At 41.6% G+C, this 24,874-nt stretch overlaps 1 protein-coding gene across 3 annotated transcripts in view; it reads left to right on the forward strand.

Moving 5' to 3' along the window:
- zbtb16a (zinc finger and BTB domain containing 16a) overlaps positions 1–24,874 on the forward strand; it is a 219,701-nt gene that overhangs the window by 111,384 nt on the left and 83,443 nt on the right. For all 3 annotated transcript variants that reach the window (XM_050040222.1, XM_050040224.1, XM_050040223.1), the window contains exon 4: positions 19,060–19,146. In XM_050040222.1, the coding sequence (XP_049896179.1) occupies positions 19,060–19,146 (87 nt within the window). The remainder of the gene's footprint in view (positions 1–19,059; positions 19,147–24,874) is intronic.

Raw genomic sequence — 24,874 nt, forward strand, 5'->3', positions numbered from 1 at the left:
TGCACAAAGTGAAAGCGGAGATTTACGGGACTCGGTCCGTCACTCAATTATGTCCTTCGGGGAACTAGATATTTTAAATGGTTCGGCTCGCAAAAACGGAATTAAAATAAAACAAAATAAAATAAAATAATATCCTGCGCCCAATAATTCGGTACAGGGTCGTGCCAAACCGGAAGTCGCGTACCGAACGGTTTGACACAAATACATGTACCGTTACAGCCCTAATAGATATATACATATATATAAAGCTAACTCAGGTGATAGCCAATGGGTCTCAAGATTGGTTTTCGGAGAAAGCAGTTCACCTTTCCACACAAATGGTTTACTTGCTATTCTAATGTGATTGGTCAATACTCGGACTAGAAACGGAAACCAGAAAATTTCGGATATATGCAGATGTCTGTTTATAGAGATTAGAAAAAGTGAGTTTACCCAATGCTAGCAGCCTGAATGTACATCAGCCTTAAGTAGCATACCCAGCCAGAATATCCAACCAGACTGATGGTGGTCAGGTTGCATTGTGGGTACATGTGGGTAGATTTTGACAAGGAAACATATGTTGAATAAAAGGACAAAATTGATTTTGATCATTTTTTCTTAACCTGACAATCATGAGTGTGAGTGTATAGGAGTACAAAGCTAATTGGTGGAGTGCTCTTTGAACACCTATCACCAAAGGTAACCAGGTTGCAGCACTTTATGGTTACGTACTACAGTCCTGTCGTGCTGTCGCTGTCTGCAATAACGAGCAGATTTCACTGTCTAGGTTGGAGGATGTGTTGTAATTGTCACAGTTCCAAGTCAGATAAATCTTGAAAATGCAAAGCCACAAACTATTTGCTTGCAATAATAACACAACTTACACAGCCACGCCTTCTTACACAAGTACTTTTTGCTGTTGTGTATTTCACCAGCAACATATTTTAACAGTAAGTCCTATTTTTGCTTCTTGACACTCCTTGCATGTCACTTTCAGTTATCTTAAATACCCTCTGAGAGTAGATTCATATTTAAAAGTATGGATGTATGTATGGAAGTATGGATCTTTGTGAGTATTGTCAACTAAAAATTCAGCATCACAAACTGTTTGGTTTGGTGAATAAGAGTATAGTGTGCATTAGATCTCCATGTTGCACAAGGCATTCCCAAGGTTTGGATTGATTTATATAGACTGAAAATGAATTCAGAGTTAATCTAAAATGGATCTTAATCTGATAAAAGCCTCTGTCAAAAGACATTTCTCGACTCAAACTGCAGTAGGTCATTCATGCCAGCATATATTTCACCAGAAGCCCACCCACCCCTGTCCAACCAGGATCTATTAATACCAAGCCCTGAGGCTTGTGAGAAATGGTCCACTTTGGCATTGTAGAGCAGCCTAACTTACTTCCTGCCTCTTCACACCAGGAGAGCCCCGGGTGGTTCCTCTATGCATCCAGCTCTTGTTTCCTTCCCTTCACTTCTTCGCACACATCCATGTATACCCACATGCACACATAAACACACACATCCACCAAAGGCCCTGAAGATATCCTTGCGTCTGTGGCCTGCAGGAGCACACGGATACATGTCAAAGCCCCATTTTCTCCTCTCTTCTGGAAAACAGAGGGGGGTTGAAAGCAAAGCTGAAAACACATGGCACCTTTCACCTCTAGGGGCAGCCAGGGAGGAGGGGAGGCCAGGGTTTGGAGAGGGTGGGGGTGTTTTGAAACACTTGGTCAGTGTCTGGCAACGGTGGGGTAATTGCTATTACTGGACAGCAAGGCAGGCATATAGTCGTGTGTGTTCTTACACCTGGGAAAATACCAAGTTTTTACAACCTGGGCCTTATTTTCTTTATATTGCCGTCATTCCCAGCAGTTATGATAGCATTTTTCTACCATTCTCATTTTACAGACAAACAGATCCGATGCTGCTTGACAGTTTTATGTCGCAGACCATGGGGCATCGCAAACAAAAGCCATCAGACAACAATAAACTTTTGCTTTAAGACTTGCTTGTGTGAGACCTTTTGCACTAAGCTGTAAAGTTTCGAGCACATTCCTCATGACCTGGTTTCTCTACAGTGAGTCAGATGTTTACTGATAGAAAAGATAGTCAAAGCCTTAAAAATATGAGCTTTTAAAAAAGCCTTATGCTTATATAATGACTTGATGATGATGCTAGATTAAAAGTCAGGAGGATTGCCAGAGTTGTTACAATTCATCCTGTGGGAACATGAATATTTTTTACTACATTTCATGGCAATTCATTCAATAGTTTCAAGACATTTAACTCAAAACCAAAAACCTTGTGGTGGCACTAGAGGAAAAACTTAAGGGATCAACAGAATATATTAGGATTTATCCTCTGGGGATACCACAAAAGTCTGTATGTAGTGTCATGGTAGTCCATTCAATTCTTTAAAGACATTTCTCTCAATATCAAAATCCCTGTAGTGGCACTTGAAGAAAAGTAAAGGGATCAACACAATTTATTAGGATGTATCCTCTGGGGATAACGAATGTCTGAATATAGTGTCATGCAATCCATTCAATAGTTTCGAGACATTTTATTCAAAACCGAAAACCTTGAAGTGGCAATGGAAGGAATAAAGGGCTTAACACGTTTTATAAAGAGTCATCCTATGGAGATGACGAATGTCTGTAAAGGGTGTCATGGCAATCCATTCAATAGTTTCAAGACATGTTGCTCAAAACCGAAAAACCTTTTGTCGGGACTGGAGAAAAGTAAGGGAATCAACACAATCAGAGGACTCATCCTCTGGAGACCATGAATGTGTGTACGTAGCGTCATAGCAATCCATTCAGTGGTTTCAAGACATTTCTCTCAATATCAAAAACCTTGTGGTGGCACTTGAGAAAAAGTAAAGGGATCATCATAATGTATTCGGATTTATCATCCGAGGTTGATGAATGTCTGTAAATAGTGTCATGACAATTCATTCAATAGTTTTAAGAAATTAAACTCAAAACTGAAAGCCTTGCTGTGGCACTAGAGAAAAAGTAATTAGGATTAATCCTCTGGGGACAATGAATGGCTGTATGTGACATTTCTCTCGATATCAAAAACCTTGTGGTGGCACTAGAGGAAAAGTAAAAGGATCACCACAATTAATTAGGATTCATCCTCTGGGGACAATGAATGTCTTCACATAGTGTCATGGCAATCCATCCAGTACTTGTCAAGATATTCCAGTCTGGAACGTCAAATAAAAGCAAATGGAAGAAAACCTATAATAATAACAATAAAAAGGTAAAGTAAATTCCAGCCAAGTAACACAAAAGGCAATTCAAGCAAACTCAAGCCAAAAAAACTCAAGTCCAATCAGGATACGGGTTCTGATAAACATTTGTTTTGAGACGAGATGATGAGAAGCTGTTGTCTCCAAAGCCCCATGTCCCCAATTCTGTTTACCCGATGCCACATTAAAAGTAATCTGATTGTAGCTGTCTAAAAAAAAAAAGAGAAGGCGTTTAAAAAGCAAAAGAAATAGTTTTAAATGATGCATGTGTGTGTCCATTCGTGTCCATAAACCAGGTTTCTCTGACGTCAAGACAGTTTTAAAGTAAGGAGGACAGGAGAGAGGGAGAGGTAGACGGGAGGAAGGGACTGCAGGAAAGGAAGAAGGAGGAGGAGGAGGAGGGATGGGTGTGTGGACTGAGATGCCCTCGATCTCCCAGGGGGCAAAAGCTCTGGAAATGGCTCCGTCGTTCAGAGAAAGTAAGGCTAAGGAGAGGGAGAAATAAACAGTACAAAAGAAGAGGGAACAGTGAGGGCAGGAAACTGTCTGTGACCTACTGGACAAACAAATTGGTTTGCAGGCAAAATGGATTAAGAGGTTGAGCTGGGCAAAAAAACAAGGGTGACTGATGTTGCAATGTGAGCTCATCCATTTTGAAGGGGGGCTGAATTTAGAGGCTTCATGTGGAAGTGTCTTGTGTATTTTCCCTGACTGTCTGTGTGTATGTGTGTGCATGCGAACGCTCTGCAAGTCAATATTTGTCTGCTTTGCCACGTCCCTAGACATCCTATTCGGCGCAACAGACCGTAAAGCTGTCAAATGCGACCTGAATATTCTCTGTCTTCATCTGTTTCCTCCTTTTTCTCTCCCTCCCTCTTCCGCATGCTCTCTCACTTTCCTTTGATTTCTTTTTCCTCTCCGTCGATAACAATATCATCGGGAGCAAACATGTTCCTGTGCTTTTGATGGCTTGTCTAACCCCACCCCCCCCCACCCCCACCCCACCCCCACCCCTCACAGAAAGGCAAGATTATGTCCTCTTATCTGTAACTCTGTGTTTGCTCACACCATAAAGTCAATTCTGCTTGTGTGAGTCTGACTGACATTTGTGAGAACTGCCGCGTTTTATAGTTACTGAAATATCATCTACACAGTACATTATCTAGGTTCCACGTGCAGCTACTTTATGTTTGCCCAGTGCACTTTGATTTTAATTGTCCTGTAAGGTTCTTTGACTACTAGACAGCTACTGTCTCACCCTGTCCCATCCATTTCTGGTCTTATCACGTGTCTTTACCACAGACTTTATGGACGACATATCTCCACTTACTCCCTTTATACAAAAATGAAGCCAAAATATTCTGGTTACGGCCGCTGCCATCTTGCGCTGGTGACATCACTTGGAGTCTGTGCAGTAATGATCTCCATGGAACCCAAACACCTGTCCAACCACTTGCAAGCAGCACCACTGATAGTGAGCAGACCAATCAGCACACTCAGCTGTCAAGCATGACCTCAGTCCCTCTTTTATTAACATCAAATTACGAGTCATGACCAAACTTATAAAACACTTGAACACACATCAGCATAATAAGAACTACCTAGAATAACAGAAACCATCTTCCAAAAAATTTCTTTTTGACGTTTGTTTTTAGTTTGGCCCATGTCCCATCCGCTAACACTGAGGTAGTGGGGCTTATGGCCTGTACTGCAGCCAGATGTTTTGGCTTCACTTTTGGGGAGCTGTCATGTCATCCATCTCTATATACAGTCTATGGTATTAACATCTCTAAAGCTTAGTTCAACAAGGGATAAAATGGTTAAACTTTCTTTATGCTAGTGCGAGACACCGCAGGCGCAGGCCTCCTAGTTTTTTAAGTTTTTAAATATTGAAATCTTTCATTTGACTCTTTACCCTTGACTGCTGTAACACTGGAATTTCATAATTGTGGGATCAATAAAGGTGTATCTTATCTTATCTTATCTTATCTTATCTTATCGATGCAGCATAAGCTAGACTGTTTTTGTAGCTTTTACAGCAATCTCTTTTGCTCTTCCACACCAGCGTGGTGGCTATTTCTTGCCCATTTGAGTGGCCCTGTGGTCGTTCAGGCAAATGAATGAAGAGCTGTGGAGGCGAACCTGCTCCACCAGTCTTCCCTTCATATTGAGCTGAAAGTACAGCGTGCGCAGTGGGCACCTAGCTACAAAAATTAAGAGGTGCATGACCAAACGGCACAAAAACTTTTGAAGCAGTTGCGCTTGATGCAGAAGGGATGAGTTCATAATTTTCTGGCACATGAAGTAGAGGGTATATGCAGGTATACAGGATATACCCACCTCTTTTTCTGGCCCTTTACAGTATACCCACTTATGTGCCAGAAGTCATTGGAATATATAGGAACAAAAACCCACTTCCTCCTCGGTAACCTAGTAGTACAACCACCTCATCAACTCCCAAAACACAGTGACTATAAACCTAACTTGATTTTACTCACAAGGCGGCCATCTTGAAAAAAATGGAAAGCTGTTTTAAATGAGGCAAATTCAAGCCAGCTACTTCCAACTGGCCCCCAACATCGTTAGACATTGATATATGGTTGAATTTGATGGTCATGTCCCAGATTCACTGTCAGGACAACATCTAATGCCAACATCAATTTGACATAGAGCACTGACGACAGATGACGGTGATATTTTGTTGGTTTTATGCGGTGTTGTTAAGTTATCAAAATTAAATGTCTTCCAAACATCTTATGCTGACATCATCTTATTGTAGAATAATGAATTTTAGATGTAAGATGTAGAGATCAAAACCGTTCATCTGCATAACGTCGTAATGTTAACGTCCACACACCGTGAAATTCTAACACTAGACATTTAAAATTTCATCAATCCAATTTTCAGTGCAACCAAAATTTAACACCTAGCCAGCATACGAGTCCAGCATCTTTCTGACGTTATACTAAGTCTGCTACCAGCCAGTTTATTTTCCTCTGAGTTACAAATACACATTATAAAAAAACATTTCATCTTACAGATTCCACTCTGAAAATCGTCATATTATCTGTCCTGTAAGCAAACAGATTCTCTACATGACCAGCTGGTAATTTGGGCTACCAACAAAGCTAGCTAGCCAATGAATGTTGTTGAAGTGGTAGGTTAGAATTTGCTTTTGCATGTAGCAATAGCTCTGGCGTGTTCCTGGTGGACCTAACGACCACTTTAACATCACTTCCATTATGCAGCACACTATTAAATCTGTCATTATTGAATTCCATATATTTTATATCTGCCCAAAACACATTGAATTAGCGACAGATGACTGAAAAGTACCCCGTTATTTTAAACTTTTCATGTATATCATTGTCTTATAGAATTGTCTTCCTGCACTAACATTTAAAACTTCTTAAATATGTAAGCTGAGACGCATTCTTTAGATAGCTATTTGCCACCTGTGTTATTTTATGAAATCATTAGATAAGTATTTCTTGATATTTTTCCCATGACTTGACAGTACTTTTCAAAACAGTTTTCTGTGCCAGAATAAATTGTGAGGATTTTGTCGTGATTGCGTCAGATGTTAAAATCAGCCACCTCCTGCATGTTGCCATCTGTCACACGCTTCCTGCTACACATTAAGATTTATGTCAGCTAAAAATGCATTTACTGAACTCTATCCCTGCGTATGAAAAAAAAGGTGGTTAAAATGGTGGGTTTACCACCATTACGTCCCTAAATGGAAACCCTCTCGACTGTGTGTGTGTGCCGCAAGACCTGTGTAATAACGTGCCTGTAGTTGTGGTGACTTATTGCAGACTCAACCTGTGTGTGTGCGTGTGTGTGTGTTTGTGTGTGTTTTATTATTCTGAGAGGCAGTCTGGCGCGGGCCCAGTCTTTTCTGAGCCTTGATAAAAACGTGCTGGGAGCATGGCGGTACACACCTACTCCACTACAGGGTACAGGCAGTACCGTGGCCTGTCCTCTCCAATTGGCAGTCTCTGTGCTGCTGTACCACTGATAAGAGGCTGGTGTAAATAAAACTGTACAGCACGGCTCGTTATAACGCTGAAGGTAGAGCGAGGCAGGGAGGGAAGGAGGGGGGAACGGGAGAGAGAAAGAGCGTGCGGTGTCTGTACTCATTGTTCTGACAGCATACTGCGTCTGTGTGTGTTCCCGCGAATGTGTGTGTGTACTTGTTTTGCTATTTGTATGTGAACCAGATTGAGTTTTAGATGCAGGGAATACGGATCTTTATGACACTTTTAATGTCATTTTGCTTCACTTTTATTTTAGGTAAAGATTTAGGACATGAAAGTAGTGGAGACAGTGGAAGTTATTTTTTACGTTTATGAGAATGAATGGAATGAAACTAGTGTGTGTTTGNGGGGTGTGTGTGTGTGTGTGTGTCTGTGTGTGTTTATGGATTTTTGCTGTTTTTTGGTACTGAGAGTACTGTCTTACGTAAGCCATTTATGTAGGCTCAGTGAACAGCCAGGCTATGTTTTTGTTGGTGACTGCGCTTGTCTGCCTCCCTCCCTCTGTCACACACACACACACACACACACAGACACACATTCTCTCTCCCTAATCTGTCTGTCTGCCTCGCTCTCTCTCCTGCCCTGTTTACACTGTTAAAAACCACTGAGTGTGATATTGGTCGGCCATCAACGCACACACTGTAATTAGCCTTTTTAATTTCCCATTTAGCCTCCCTGACTCCTGACAACAGATCATTCAGCCACTTCCTGCAGAAATATGTGTGCATACAGTAAACTGTTTCCTGCACTGCAAGGAATTAAAGCTTACTCATGTCAAGTTAACCTTCACATATTCATCTTTGTCCCCAAATCACCAGCCAATCAGAATTTCAGGCCTCTGCAAGTAGTCTTTTAATGTTTGACCTAAGTGCTGTTGTTGTAAAATGTAGTAACTTTTCAGGTCAGCGTGGCCTTTGTGTTTCAGAGAAAATATATGGAAAATTTAACTTGGGACAGGTTTTTAAGACAAATGGAAATCCCTACTTCATACTATCAAAGCATAGGCCAGTATTTATGTCCTGTATGAATGTTGAGCCAAACCATGATGTTATTTTCCAAACCCAACCACTTGCTTTTGTTTTCGTAACCCTAACCCCATGCTTTTGTTGATGTCCTGGAACATCAACAGCAGACCCAGGATACTTACCACGTATGGCAAAGCAGTCTATTGCCTATTTTTCACCAGTGTTCCTGAGTTTATAAAACCTGCATAGGCTAGTTTTTTGTGGGAAAAGATATATTTGGCAGCGACCTTTAGTGGCCGTAGTAATTATTGCAACAGCAAAGCCGGAAGTCACGTGACGTAGTATAAAGAGTGAGAAAGTCCTCTTAGGTGGATTGGTCAAACAAGCACTGGACTTTGATCCAGGAGATGGGTGTCTGTGTCCTGTGTAAAACCGAAAGTCAGTGTAGAGTTATTTTGACAACATTGTATGTTGGCGTATGTCACGTGAGATAGGTTAGGTTACCTAAGTAACAAGCATGCTTATTTTAAGCCAGACCATGATAATATTTTTCTAAACCTAACCAAGGAGTTTTGATGCCTAAACCTAACCACGTAGCTTCAGTACAACTGCGACAATTCCATAACATTCCCAGCATGTTTAAAACTGCAACTGTGGATGGACATATGAGCTATATTGCGGTCCACCAGTAGGTGCCCTAGTTTAGAAAATGATCCAATGGATCATATTGAAAGTCATAACATTTGACTTATGTGGTTGTTTGGGTTGGAGGACTTGTTGGATTAATTATCTTGTCCAACCAATATTAATTCAGCGTAGCCACTGCAGCCAAAAATGCACTTGGTGAAATCCTATGATCAAGCGTCAGTCCACAAGAGAGTAAACGTAGCATGTAGCTAACTCGGTTTATCCCAAACTTTTGCACAATGCTCAACTCTGTTGGCTCAAAGAGCAGAGTCTCACCAAATGGAGCTGGATTAATTTTAATATAGGAAAGTTGGCAGGTAAACTCCACAGGTTGTCGACACTATAGTTATAAAGACAGCTGGCATTTTATCCATATGCACCAGAGCAGTTTGTTTATCGTATTGTCTTCACGTGTGATGGATTTGGCATTTTTATGTATTACAGCAGGCTCATTCTCTTGGAACAGTCGAGCTCTGTTGTTGAACCTTTCCTCAATGTGGAAGCTCTTAGACAGGCTTTTTTTTGTTTAATTGATGCTAAATAGTGTCATGCCATCTCATGCAAGCGGGCATGTGAGACCATTTGACAACTGATTTTGATGACTGTATTGCAGGAAACACAAGGTCTTTGCATGACTTTGCCAGTCCCCTAAAAAAATGCACCTTTTTTTGTGCGTTTTCACTGAATGTCAGGAGAATTTTTAGCTGGCAAAATGAGATTTATGGCTTTGTCAGATTACGAAATGACCAGCAGTGGTTAAATAAGAAACCCAGGTTTTTTCTCTGATGCTGGATGGAATGTTTAGCTCTGGTATCAGCATGGTGGCCTACTTTTTGTGTGTCGCTATGAGCAAAGACAGGCTCTCTAAGTCTTATGTTTAATTCTGCGATTGTCTTTGATAAAAGATTCTGTTTAGACTGCGATCCCCAAGAGGGGACATCTGTTGCAAACTTAGCATATATGCTCTACCTGTGAAAGAAAGTAGGTTGGAACAAGTGTCAAGTCTGACTGTGGGCATATACAGTCTAAAAAAATATTTAGTCTTCCACAGGAGGCACAGAAAAGCAGGACTATCACCCCAAACAAACGAGGCCTTTCTCTGTCTCTGACATATTCTTTTGAATGAGGAGAGCTTGTGAATGGCGGCATTATGAGATCACATAGCCGAGCTGGGTGATGTGAGTGTGGTGATAGCGTGTGTGTTGTTTGAACCCAAACTCACTTATCACACCCACAAAACCCCCAAATGGGCACTGAGGTTACTTTTTCCCATGCTCTTCGTCTCTGCATCACACCGTAACGATGGTTTGCATTTTCACATTCCACGCACACATGGAAGGAGTGTAACAGCAAATAGGACAATGCACCATTGCACACCACATTATTTAGGGAAATGGGAGAATGAGCACTTAGTATGTCAGGGGAAATTACAGGCAAGGGAATGCACCATCACTTCCCTGTGAGGCCTGCTCAGTGGGCTAATCCACACTCCTCATCACGTCTACGTGGTGAAATGTTGCCAATGTTGGGGGAAGCCCACAGTAGTTAACTTTAAGTGAAACACTCTTGAATAATGCCAAGGAAGTGGTGAGAGTACCTAGAGTCAACTAGACCCAACAGTAATCACAGGTTTTATTTATAGAGCACTTTTACAACAGAGTAACACAGAGGTTTACAAATTAAACAAAAATGTGAATGATAGGATTGGTACATTGTTTTAGCATGAGGTGACGAACCATGTCACATGATTTGAACCGGCTGACGCAGGCCAGTTTTTTTCTTGACTGTGTTTCTTAACTTTTGATTTCAGCCCTTTAGATTTGAATAACTTGAAAAGCTCATGTTTCTGTGCACTTAGCAAGGCCTGTTAGCTTAACATCTGAAACAGGATTAAGGTCTAAGCCCATTTAAAGGTCCAGTGTGTTGGATTTAGGGGGACATATCGGCCGAAAGGGAATATAATTTTTGTGTCCTGAAAATAAGAATCATAATAAGACTTATGTTTTTGTTCTTACAATGAGTCCTCTTCCGCAGAGTCCGTAATGTTGCACCATGTTTCTACAGTAGCCCAGAACAGACAAACCAAATGCTGGTTCTAGTTAGGACAATTTGTATTTTCGCATCAGCCACCATAGTTAGCAGTGTTTTACTGTTTTTAATCACCTGGGGTCTCATTTGCAAAACAATGGATGCACATACAGACAAAAGTCAAATATAGTGTGTGCCAAAAAGTATTCGACAATTTCTACAATTAGGCTTCCACCTCAACATCTTTATCGCCAATTTCCCATCTCCAAAATGTTTGTTGACCCATGCTTACGATACGATACGAATAAAGCATATTGTATTGTATCGTAAGCATGGGTCAAAGTTTCTCCCGTTAAGTCAGTTTTTATAGATCCAACTTTTTTTGGGCCGTGTTCTGTGCGTATGCAGTGTTAAAAAATGAGACCCCTGGTCCGTTTTTTGGAGAGTAGGAAACCTCTGTGGATGATTCAGCTCTCTGGAAAAACCTCTAGATTGTCTGAATCTGAAGTTAACAGAGAGAAATGGTGAGCGCACATTAGCGGGTTAGCAGCCCCTCCACAATGGACAAAACAGCATTGGAAGAAGATTTTAGCGTGAAACTGCTTTATTCCGTTAATTTACCGGTTTAAATCACCAAGTCTGTTTGTTTTGGAGAGGAAAGGACCGCTGTGGATAATTAGCCTCAGGGTAAAAGTCTCCTGAATATCTGAATCCTAAGTTAGCAGAGAGAACCTGCACATTAGCAGGTGCTGGGCCAGCAGCTTCTCTGCGTTTGTTATGGAGAGTAAAAGTCCTCTGTGAATAATTCAGCTTCCAGTAAAAACCTCCTGAACTATGAACACTGAAGGAATCCCTACCGGGAGCTCTAGCTTGGCACATGGGAGAAGTTTCAGGTGGTTGCAATCTGCAATCCTCACTGCTAGATCCCTCTAAGTATTTATAAAATTACACAGTTTGCCCCTTCAGGAAACAAAGGCACTGGACATGAGCCTTCTACTACCTACAGTAGCACACACTCACAGCTGCAGTTAAAACTAGCAGTAACAGAAACAATAGCTAATCTAACTTTAAAACTCAGCACAGCACACTGAGAGGTTTGTGCTTCTAAAAAGTTAACAATGTGGCACCCTGTGAGGGAAAGTTGTCTTTATCAGGGGGATGCAGGGCCTGTAAAGACAGATCAAGTTTACAGTATATACGGGGCGGTTATATTACTCTTTGCTGCCAGGCTTTGCAGGAAGTTTACTTGATTGGCAGGGAGCCCTCTCTGGCTTGTTCTCTTTTACGGCCCTTTATGAAATAACTGAGCCATACTGCGCTGCAACAACAGTTGTGCAATATTTCAGAGAGGGAAGCGAAAAGGGAAGCGGCTTCAGTGGCGTGTGGCACCTGATCACCACCCCATCCCCACCTCCCAACATGCACACAAACACACACACACTAACTCAGCACGGGTTGTGCAACTTTTATTATGTCAGCTATGGGCTGGATCTGTGGCAATGTGACACAGGACTCCCCACAGAAAGGGCAGTATGGGCAGGTCTACCATTCGGAGATTCCTTTTTGTTTGTTAATGGTCTGTTTGATTTTTGTGATGGTTCCCTTTTATTTACGTTAGCTTTGTGCAAATTAAAATCTTTCAAAATAAAGATCAGGTTTGTTTTGATTTTTACATAAAGTGCCTTTAGAGTATATTTTTGCATGGGCCTCTTAAAGTGGAGTTTTTTGTTCACAAAAACCATTTACAACACACATGACAAGAGTAACAGCTGATGTCAAGTGTGTGTGTCCTCCATCGCGGTTACCCCGTCTTCCCTAACTAACAAGTCCACCCTCTTGTGATCAAAGGGGCCTCAAGATTTATCGCTTTAATTTGGCAGTGAAAATGGCTGATGGCGGCTGTTACCAAGTGGAGGGCCCCCTGTTAGCACTTAGCTGGCTAACTAGAGTGACGGGCATCTGGCTGGGTGGCTGCCTGGCTGTGTGTACCCTGGGTTCCCCCCCTCCCCGTTTGCCCCATGGTGACCTCACACAACTCCATTCTCCTTGAAGCAAGGCACCATGCAGGCATTTCCTGACAATTTATGTCCTTGTGCCACAAGCAGGGGCATGCCCTGCACTAAAATCCTATCCCTGGCCCATATAGCACACGCGTCTTGGCCCCCCAGAAGACTGCTTATAGTGTTGCGCCACTGTCCGCGCAGCCGAGTCATTACTTGTGGTTACCGTGCTACTGTTAAGCTGATTTACTACAAATTACCTATATATTACAATACTGCAAATTGTGAATGTGTTTTCCCTTCCTCCCAGGCAGCCATTGGTGTCCATTCTTTTTTTCTTTTACCAGATTAGATTTGCTGAGCATGAATGCTCCTTTCCAGGAACACTCAGCGACACACTCACACAGCTACACACACATTCACACCTGGAAGCTGCCCGGTACAATCACAGTTTGATCTGTTGGCCGCTGAGGAGCCCACCTGGGGCAGCTGGGGGTTAAGTACCCGGCTCAGGGGCACCTCAGTGGCGGCAATGAAGGAAGGGAAATAGTAAATTGAAACTTGCTTGTCATGAAACTTACTTGTGGCATTATTTTCACTACAATGGACTGCTGTACTTATTTTCAAGCAAGATTCAATTAATTACAAATTGATTTTCTTAGATTACAGAACAGCAGGTTGGAAGTAAAAACATTAAAGAAGTATTTCACTGCTGGAAAGATGGCCTCTTAATAAAACTAGGATGTCTCTGCATTGCAAAGACGCAATTAATTACAAAAGTCGTGAGACATGACCAGAGAAAACAGAGGGAAAAAATGCTTTTGCTCAATAAGACCTACAACTACCAGAATGCACTACACTACACCAGACTCACTAACAGCAAGCCAAAACATTTTTATCAAACTCCTTTTCATTGTGGAAGAAAAAGTGAACTTCAGGCACTCATGCGTGGAGCGGAAACAGATGCAGATGAATTAAGTTCAAAAGCCTTTATTCAAAAAACATGGCTGCTTACATTAAAACACCGACCAGTTTCGACCCTAAGGTGGTGCAAAGGGGTGGACAGGAGTCAAGCAAACATTCTGTAAACTTATCATGGGGTGTCACCCAATCCAGACTGATAAGTGAACGCAGGTGGGTGATTGCAATGGATGACAATGAGAGGCCATTTTGAATGTGACACGCCTTCTTCAAGTGTTGAGATGAGAAATATGTAACTCAGTAACAGAATCGTGGTTTATATTTAATCAGCGCTGCTTCTTTTCTGTTTTCATTGTGCATGAAACAGTATGGCGCCCACTTCCTGTTCACAAACTCTTGCTATTACAGCTAAACAGTGCACTAAAATATGTTTCTAAAAGCATTTTAGGTGAGAAATACACAGTGCAGTAACATAATCTTGATTTTTATTCGATTAGCAGTGCCCAGTTTTGCGTTTGATGGTATTTTGGTCTGAGTTTGAGAGACAGAGGGAGAATAAGAGGGGCGTGTCTGTCTCGTGATCTGCTTCTATACTCTTTGTGTCCATGGTGGCGGCATCGGCGGCAGGAAATGCAGAAGTAGCAGCAGCCCCAAGTGCCAGCGAGGAGGAGGGAAATCTAGGCATTGTTTAGATGGAGGGAAGTTTACCACAGTTCCTTTACACATACTACCCACATAATTTTAATACAAAGCTAGTTGAAAATTGCTGAACTGTCCCTTTAATGTGTACTGAGCATTAATGTTAGTGTACGGGTAACACCTGATGGAGTCGGGCTGCACTTGTTTGGTCATAAAATTGCCCCTGCAAGGGCAATCAATGAGCTAAAATCGATACCATGGAAGGAGTCCAGTGCAGCTTGGCAGGGTGACGGTAGCACGTAAAAAATAATAATTACAGTTGATCCAACAATGATGAATCAGGGAGTTAAAGAAGCAACAGAGGGACTATGTGATTAATGCAAATTAGGGACATCAGTGGGTGTGTTGGGGGATTCTGTCTACATCTCCGCTACATGTCTTGTTCTCCAAAGGTTAAGTGGCTGCTTTTGCCAGCTAATTCGGCCATATGCTCATCTGTGCATTTGACACTGGCGCGCCATACGCTCACACTACAAATTATGCCTCTTGAATATGCAGCCAATTAAAAAGGACATTGCTCACCAGCTCAGTTTATTGAGCCTAAAGTTGTTAAGTGGAAATAAACCTTGTGATATAGCAGACGAGTCTAATATGTGCTGCTTTTTAAAGGTTGCATTGCAGTGGCTTATGATCGAGTCATGCTCACTTGTGCAGCCTACCGTCTTTTGCATAACTTGTTGCATAAGCACTGGCAGGCACACTCTGTCATGAACGGTCCGTGTCATTTCTGCTTTTGGTAGGGCTTATTACAGTACAGGCCGTTCCCTAATGTCACTGCGGTTGCAAAACCACACAAGCCATCTCTCCCTGACTTTTTTTTTTCTTTTTTTCTGTCATCTAAGAATTGGCTTCCTGTTTTCATTGTGTTCTCTTTCTCTCTCTGGAGGTGTCGTAACCCAGGAGGACGTGCCAAGAACAAACCAAGGTCTGGAGAGATCGCTCTGTGCTTGCACTGGAAACAGACGCGCACGCCTATTTTGCACACACACAATATCCAGATGTTAACTCTGTGTGTGTGTGTGTGTGTTTTGTTTGCGTGTGCCTGTTTGATGTGTGATGTGTATGGCATGTACAGTGCTTGTTGCCAAGCCATAAAAAGTCGTTTGCCTGGGCCTGATCCGATGTGCCCTTCACCAGCAGCCTGTATTTGTTCATACCAGGCTCCTGTCTCTTCTTTTTATTGCTGTACAAGGTTGTACACTTTCATAAAGTATAGGTGAACATGGCACTCCAGGCCATCGCTCAAGGGCTGTGTATGAGCAGAATATGTGGTGAAACTAAAGCGGAAGAGTACTCAACAATAACTTGAATGCGTCAGCCTTGCATATAAAGGCAATGCAGTCTGTGCACACACCAAATACAGTCAGTGGGGCCTACAGTACTGTGTATATTGAGTTACACAGTAATCACTTATGATATCCATAGGTCTTAAAGATTGAGAAATTAGACTTGCAGAAGAGCAGAGCTAAAGAATAATGTGCATTTTTCATGTGCCACATGAAACAAATGATGAACTCTATGAACTCTCTTTTTTCTTTTTCTGTTTTTTTTGGCAAATTAGCCTACATCAAGCGTGTGTGGGGAAGCAGATGACACCTCCTGCCGCTGTTTGCATATTCGTCATAATTGGAGCTGATTCTGACCAATCTGAAGGCGGATCATTTGACTTGTCAAATTATAAAGCCAAATGTAGTCTAAATTATACATTACAATACACCCATTAATCAATCACATGCTGAAAAATACTGCTGTCTAAGTTCTAAAAAGTCAGAGTGGATCAAATAATGAAGGCCAAGCTTTCAGACAATACAGCATCACACTGCAAAACATAAGGATTCCCATGTTGTCAGTCTTACACTTGTCAAGTATGTTTTTAATTATTTGCCATTACAACTTAAATGTAAGAACACAGTGCTCTTAATATTCTCAAAGACAGCAAAAAACTAAATTAACAATACAATAAAATAAAGAAAAACCTTCATAAAAAGAGCTATTTAAGCCCAATTTCTTTTTTTAATCTGTCTCAAGCCACAATACATATCTGTTCCTTTTAATAAAGGTAACACAGTCTGTTGCGTCTAAATTAGCCTTTCACCATTAATAATAGTTATACAGTATATGAGCATTCATTAATATGTTTTACTGTAAAGTTGTTACCCTCCAGTGGGCTATTTATGATTGTTTGGTACTTTTAATGTTGCAGCTTTGGCTATGAAAGCAAACAATTCTGTCCAAGCACTTTTACATTCAGGATTTTCCTCTGGGAGTTTTTTTCTTTTTTGGATTTGGAGTCTGTAGCTAGACTAGCTAGCGAGACTCAAAACTAGCCCCGCTATTGAGGCTCGCCAAAATGTAGGGAAAAGCGCCAGGCTGTTTAGTTATGATGCACATTTTAGTTGACGCAGCGTTGAGAAGGAGTCACTTTCGGCCAACAACAACGAATAATGAAAATTGAAGTGTTAGAAATAATTGTTATTTATTTCCTTAGAGTCCGTGGAGAAAGGCTAATGAACCACATGCGGCTCAGGGTCGCAGGTTGCCTACTACTGACCTAGGCCAAGGGAAGGCAACCTGCAGCTCTGGAGCCCCTCTCCAGTGGCTCCCTGTGGCTTTGAGGGAAAAAAATGACATGGAAAAGAAATTCTTACATTCTTCAATTGTAAAACGTGTGTGCTCTACCCCAAATAAAAGAAAGTTTTATCATTTTGTCAAATAAAATGCACATCATACATCTATTTCCTCCAAAGTCTTGAGGTAGGAGGCAGATAGATTAAGAGGGCTGACCATATTCTCTCAAACAGACCATCATCCACCATCACTCATGCAGGCGGCCTTTCTAAAGGTTTTTAAGTTTCCTGGTACCACTATGTGACCGAGGGTGGTTTGTCACTTACCTGCTGCTTCAAAACATACCTCTTAACCAGGAGTAGGAGTTTGTCTCATAGTTTGAAGTACAATTTGCTCAGGGACAGTGTTACAGAGGGTACACTCAGTATGAAGAGACCTGGATCTTTGGTTATTTTTACTGAGAAAATCTTGCTCACTACCTGTGCAGTGTCACTCTAAAATTGTGAGATCTTTCCCAGAAATTGTAAATTGATGTCCGATTACTTCTCTTACATTTAATACAAAGTGGAGAGGTCTGGTTGTTCATTTTATTAAGTATAAAGGGTGTTATGTGGGATCTGTGGAGTATTTTATATTGTATTGCTCTCATACAATTACAAAGTGGTTTTGGCAGTCATCCTCTATATATTCATTACCAAGATCATGCTCCCATTTCTGTATGACCTTGCTTATATTCAAGGGATCTAACGAATAGGACAGTGAGTATGAATGTGAAAGAAATGTCTTGTCTAGGAATAAATCTATGTTGCTAAAAAAGCTCTGTCTGTAGGAGGGTGTCTTACTTTCAATTGATAAAATGATGGACTTTCAGATAACCTAAAAATCATTCCAATAAGTCAAGTTCCTGGAAGGACGTGAGTATATGGTCCTGGCATAGATCCCCAATAAGCCTGATCCCTTTTGCATGCCATTCATCAAAAACTCTTTTTCCAATGCCACAAGGGAACTCTGTCAATCATTTTTTTGATGTCAGTACTCTGCCAAGTCATATAGGTCATTATCACACAAGTTGCTCATAGAACAAGAAAGATGTGGTCGTATGCAAAACATTTTTTGTGCATGTGGTATTAATCCTTGGAAAGGGTTGGTAAGGATCCCCTTAAAAATGTTTTTAAAGAATTGTGCCTGATACATGTTCTGAGCATGACATTTGACAGTTGAATAGTAACCCTTCTAATGCTTTTTGATGGACAAACTGTTGCCTCACAGCAAGAGGGTTCCCGGTTCGAATACAGGGTAGAGGGTAGGGTAGCCCTTTCAGAGTTTGCATGTTCTCCCTGTGTCAGCGTAGGTTTTCTCAGGGTACTCCGGCTTCCTCCCACAATCCAAAAACATGCAGGTTAATTGATAACTCTAAATTGTCCGTAGGTGTGAATGCGAGTGTGAATGGTTGTCTGTCTCTATGTGTCAGCTCTGTGATAGTCTGGTGACCTGTCCAGGGTGAACCCCGCCTCTCGCCCAATGTCAGCTGGGATAGGCTCCAGCCTCCCAAAGACCCCTAACAGGATGAGCAGTTATGGAAAATGAATGTATAATTGGTTGTCAGTGTTTAAGATTCACTTGTTGATTGTGTTGTAGCTACCTAAAGGTCCCTAAATGCAAACATTTCCTCGAACTTTAAAGTTTGTCTTTAAAGTTACACTCAAAGCAAGAAATTTGGAATATGGGAACCATTCTGAATGTGTTATGGCTGCGTTTTTTTTTTAGCCGAGAATGAACAAGTACATTTTTTAAGATTAAATTCATATTGTCTTCACCTACCTGCCCTTTTTTATTTACAGCTTTTCCAAATGTTGTACATGTGTGTGGATGTGTAATAACCGTCTACTCTCTTGTCTGTTTTGCAGCTGGTGAGAAGGCCATCGTTTGTGACCAGTGTGGTGCCCAGTTCCAGACAGAGGAATCCCTGGAGGCTCATCGGCAGATCCACACCGGTACGAACGCACCAGACATATCCTCACGACACCATAGACATAAACAAAAAGACACGAGCTCCTCTGCTACGTTTATGTGTTTGCATTGGTTAAATTTGTCCAGAGAAGTTCCACTTTGTGGAATTGGCTGCAGATATTGCATTTAAAATGATACCAACATTTTGGCACGACAAAATCTTTTAAAATAGCAGCGAGAAAGTAAAAGCAGCCAGATGTCTTGTAAAAACTTCTGAGTACGCACTGTAATTAGATCACATTCAAAGAGAGAAACATTGAGATCACATTGAATCATCAGGTCCCATTCACACTCCCAATCTGTTTGTATATTTTCACCAATCAGCATGTGTGTTGTGTCGTAGTGTGGTGTGTGTTGTGGCGGTGGTGTGTGGAGGCTCATTGAGCCCTCTCTGGCTAACTGGAGCCATGGATTGACAGATAGATAGATCACATCATCTTGGATTAGTCCCACTCGCCCTAAATCAAGACAGACCCAACAGTAATCAACAAACTGGGAAAACTTGGCAGGCCGATGTTGTTTATCAGTGCTCAGCTATGAAGATGGGAAGATGAGGACGAGCTAGGTGCCAAGATGTAAATAGGAAGAAGTAAATCCCCCTCCAGCAGATGTGTGATGGCCCAGAACAGTTTCACTGCTGGTGATGAACTCTTTAATTTGGGAGAAAGGATTGTCTCAGATTTCCACCACTTTGTTACGAAGATGGCGTGCTTGGGGCGAGGGTATGTGCTGGAGCGTTCTGTTTGTGTGTTTATAAGTCCTCTGATTTCTCTTAGTTGTATTTATATGACTCAGTGGATCAGATTTTGACTCTACGTCCAACATTTTGGACAATAACTCCAGATTGAAAATAAATAGAACTTGTCATGAGTTGCCTCTCAGTTTCATACTACATGCTGCCGTGCTACTGCTGAAGCTGCTGGTGATAGATAATATTGCCCCATAATGTTACACACTACAGCAATGATACTCATCTTATAGCCCAAGGGCCAGATTTGGCTGGGTGGCCCATCGACCATTTTCTAAATCGCAATGAAAATAGATTCAGTCACACTGCAATTTTTTGTACTTTGAATGTTAATAAAGTGCCAGGGTGCATAAAAAGGCATCAAAATAATTAATCCATCAAAATACAAAAAAAAAAAGCAATCGCCCAAGACTCCCCGACGGAGGCTAAACCCAGAATGTCCTCAAATCCTGTAAACCAGTGGTTCCCAACTGGCCTGGCCACAAAGTCCCGATTTCTCCTTTGTCATTAGTTCAAGGTCCACACAGTGTAATACATTGGGCATCATACTTGCGTTCGGCCTTGTCATCGAGCTAGTTTGCTGTCCCTGTCAAGAAGCTGTTCATAAATCACTCACTCTACAGCAGGAAATGGCACTCCAGAATAAAAGCTCTGCGCCGAAAATTCACTGTACTTAAAATAAAGTCACTTGGCAAATTTAAGTAAGGACAGCAAAAGTCAAAAAGTTGAAAACAGGTAATTCAATTATTATACAGTATATACTGATAAATATTATTAAAGTTTGTTTATTGACAGGCCTTTTTGCTTACTGTTGTTTGGCAAAAGTAGCCTCCAGGTAAAACAAGTTGAGAATCCTTGCATCCATCTCTGAATGGAGGAGCGATTAGCAGCTGTTAAAAAATACTCAGAAAGTTTAGTAAAATAGAAATATACTGCAACTTGCTATTTGTAGTTTCTTAAAATTTAGAGTTGGCAGTTGTGATCCAAAGTTTGAGTGACGTCCGTCAGTGTATCTTCTGTACATTTTTTGTGTACAAAACAATACTGTGGATGAGTTTCCTGTAAGCTAAGTACCAGATTACAGCATGAACGACAACATTTGTAAGAAGTGTAGAATTAATATTGTATAGTATTAGGTCAGTACATAGTATGGAACTTGTGTGTACTGTAAAAGTTAATTTAATTTGTAAGAGTTTTTTGCAATATTATGAGTGCAAGTGGAAATTTTGCTTAAAGGGCTGTGCTAGAGGAAAGTTCGTAGGATCTCTAAGTCCAATGTGATTTACCCTCTGGCGACCATGAATGTCCACAGCAAGTTTAATCCAGCCATTAGTTTGTGATATTGTGCATACAGGGCTTGGGACACTGGCAGAAAGCCCATGAAATGTCCAAAATATGAACAGTCCATCCTCTGGGGAGCATGAATGTGCTTCGTAACTACAATGGCCCATTTGCCCAGCAGAATTTTATATACTTATTTATTTTTTTTTTTTTAAATTTGGCCCAATAGCGACATTAGAGGAAAGGTCAAGGGGGTCTCTCACTTACCGACCCACTTGATTCACAAACAAAATGAGATGAGAGAAAAGAGCGCTGCCAATGGACATTCAAGCCAGAGACTGATCCCCAAAATAGCCACACATCATCATTATCATCATCTTGTGTTTTGTCCTTCATCTGAAGCCGTGACCTTTGGGCTCCCGATAGCAGTTCCCATTGCATGGCTCCATTTTTTTTTTTTTGCATCCACTCATGGCCCCCCCGCCCACACACGCACGCACACACTCCTCCTCAACATCTGAGAAGAGAAGGTGGGGCGGTGTAGTCAGGATATGGGGGTTACTCCTGAGGGGCATGCCCTCAGCCAATCAGCCCGCTGGAGGTAAAGAAGGGTTAAACGAGGCTAATGATCCAACAGCCATAACAGCGGAAAGGAGCACTCTAAATATAGGCATTCCAGTCTGGAACGAATGGCAGGGGTTGGGGAGGGGGGAGGGAGGGGGGCACGCCGCAGCCAGGGCCAGACGTGTCTTCCTGCCAGACAACTGGCGCAGCAGCAGCAGTAATAGTATAGTAATCATCCATGTGTTGAGCCCCTCTGAGGGATCAGAGTCTGAAAAATGGGCTCTGATAAAATATGACAAGGCAGTTTCACCGCACCGTATGATTCTCAGTTTCTCTGCCTCTGTGCACTTTCAGCTACTGTACACCTATATTATGACATCGCTGGCTCTGGATCTGAGCACTTGACACGTGCACCTCCAGCCCTCGTGAAAGCATGGCTCTCATTTTCAATATCGGACTCGCTGATTGCTGTCACTACTGTGACTCTCGAAATCAATAGTGAGCTGAAGGTTGACAGCATTTAGCTGGTTGGTCTGTTTCCAGCGGGGGAGTGACTGATGAGATGAGTATGAGAGGTAAACAAACAACTCCCTCTCTGTGTCTCTCACTCAAATTTTGCAAAGACTTCATAAGAAATTGTCAGATTTGCTTTGATGCAGCGCGTCTTCAGAATATCAACTGTAACATCTTTGCTGTCCTGGTTTTATTGTAGGGGTCTATTTTGTATGCATGCAGTTAATTTCCCACTTGACGTGCCAATCTCTCCAACTATGGCTTGCTAGAAAATGTATTTCCTATATCAAATTTTGAAACTTGGAACTTTGGGTCATAGATATTTTTTGCACTATTTTGACATGCATCGTATCGTCTAAGAGTTTTTTTGGGACTTTACCAACTTTACTTTCTCCCAGGTTACTCAGGAGTTCAGAAAACTACTGGCCAGATAACCATTAAATTTGCTATAGATATTCATGGTCCCTGAGGATTATCCTTGCACCGTTAATATCTATAGCCCCCTGAACATTTTAGTCATTTTTATTCTTCATAGTTTTAGACAATGAAAATTCAAAACTTTTTAGTCAACTTTTAGTCATGATGTTTTCTAGATTTTTTTTTCTTTAAGCTAATCCAGTGAGGCTAATTAGTGTATCAGAAATTAGAAACACTAAGTTGTATAAAAATTTAATTTAGACAGTTATTCTCTACATTTTCAAACCTACATTTCTCCATCAGTTTTTGACAGCTTTTAAGGGGTGATCAAGATCTATTTTTAGCTCGTCACTGCTGTTGATGAAAAATTTTCGTCAACGAAATTAATATCGGACAGAGTTGTCTCGCCTTTAAGCTGCCACAGGAGGATGTAACAGCGCCTAAATGGTGTCTGTACAAACAGGACAGTCAGCAGGACAGGACCATGGGCAGGTCAGGTGTGAGGTTTTAAAGACATGTTTTGTGTTGGCCCCACAACGGGAGATTTAAATAGTTACTGTTAGCAGTTAGCAGCTAACTAACTCAAAGAAGAAGCGCAGCGACCAATCTTTTTTTTCATACACGCCATTCCTCAGGGTAAAATATCAACATGCACACAGCATAACTCATCTAATGGGCAGATTGCTTTTACATTTTTCAAATACATGTCATGATCCTAAGAGGATGAACCATTTGATTGTAACGGCCGTGTAGACCCTATTTAGTCTTTTTACATTCCTTTACGTCCTTTACGTTTTGAGGCATTTAAACTCTAAGAATAACTAAATTGTTATCCTTGTTAATTTTTAAGAAATGGATTTTATATGTCTAGAAAATGTAAATAATGATAGCTCAGCAAAATATACAGGGATGGACAAAACAAGACAAACTACATCTGTTACAAAAGCAGCTCCGCCGGACAGTACTGTGTTAAATCAGTTTGAACTGAAAGAGCTTAACAAACATGGATTTATTTATACAGAAATGTCTGTGTACAGTACCCAAGACGCAAAACATCAGAGAGGGCATGTGGTGGGAGCGTGGGGTTACTGTTGGCCATCAAAGCCAGATTTGATCTCTGCCTGCCTCTTGGCAGTGCTTCAGCCCTTGGCTAATGTTCTCTGATGACAATATTTGGCCTCTGAAACTGTGGCTGTTTCTTGCTGCTTTGAATGGGAACTATTGTGGCATCTCCTCTGTTGGCCGGATCAGCTGCAGTCTGACTCAACCTCTCTGTCTTTCTGAGTTTGTCTGTCCGCTCTTGGTTTTTAACAGAGCTGCCCTTGGTATATCACACACCTCTCTGTGTTACTCAACAGCCTTCCTGTATGTGTGACGTATAGCAGGTTGTTATCCAAAACCATGGGATAGTTTGGAGGGCCATTGAGGCATTCCTGAAGTTGTCGTCATTCCTAACGGACAGGCTCTTTTGCGTGGGGATGTGTTTGTGTGTGTGTGTGTGTGTGTGTGTGTGTGTGTGAGGGGGNGGGGGGGGGGGGGGGGGGGGGGGTTGGGCTGGTCGGGATGCCAAGGGAACTAGCAGCAAAACATCATGTGGCTGTTTTTTTACCCACTGAACTCGTGCAAATACACAAGCACAAACACACAGTGCAAACTATCCCCTTCTTTGGCAGTGCATACACACACAAATAAATCCAGGAATGCCTGTGTTCAGGAGCCGAAGTCACTTGTGAGTTGCATTACATCTACTGACGCCTAATTTTTGTCACATATTTTCCCAAATTGGATGGCATCGCATCAGAGTCTCTCAATCTCTCTAAACTGGGACTCGCCTCAGGGCTTTTGCAAGCAAAGAACACAGTCTGTCTGGCTTTCATGGAGCTCTCATCCTTAAAGAAAAACACTGCTGTCATTTAGAATTGTAGCCCATTTACTACCGTCTCTGTCTCGTGTCTTCCAATTGTTATGCAATGTATGCGCTCAGACTCTTTTTCATTTTTTAAGTCCTGGCTGCTCACTGTTTCACAGCCTTCCACACAAACACAACATGTAAAGCTACATGCTTATAGGGAGGATTTCTTGGTGGAGACTTTCATTTCATCATGTGGATGTCAGGTGACGGGCAGGAAGTGGAGCGTAATGTGCATACTGATAGGAGTCTGCTCCAAACTGCGTTTTTATTTTTGAAA

The sequence above is a fragment of the Epinephelus moara genome, chromosome 3 (genome assembly GCF_006386435.1).
Source record: "Epinephelus moara isolate mb chromosome 3, YSFRI_EMoa_1.0, whole genome shotgun sequence".
Taxonomy (NCBI): Eukaryota; Metazoa; Chordata; class Actinopteri; order Perciformes; family Serranidae; genus Epinephelus; species Epinephelus moara.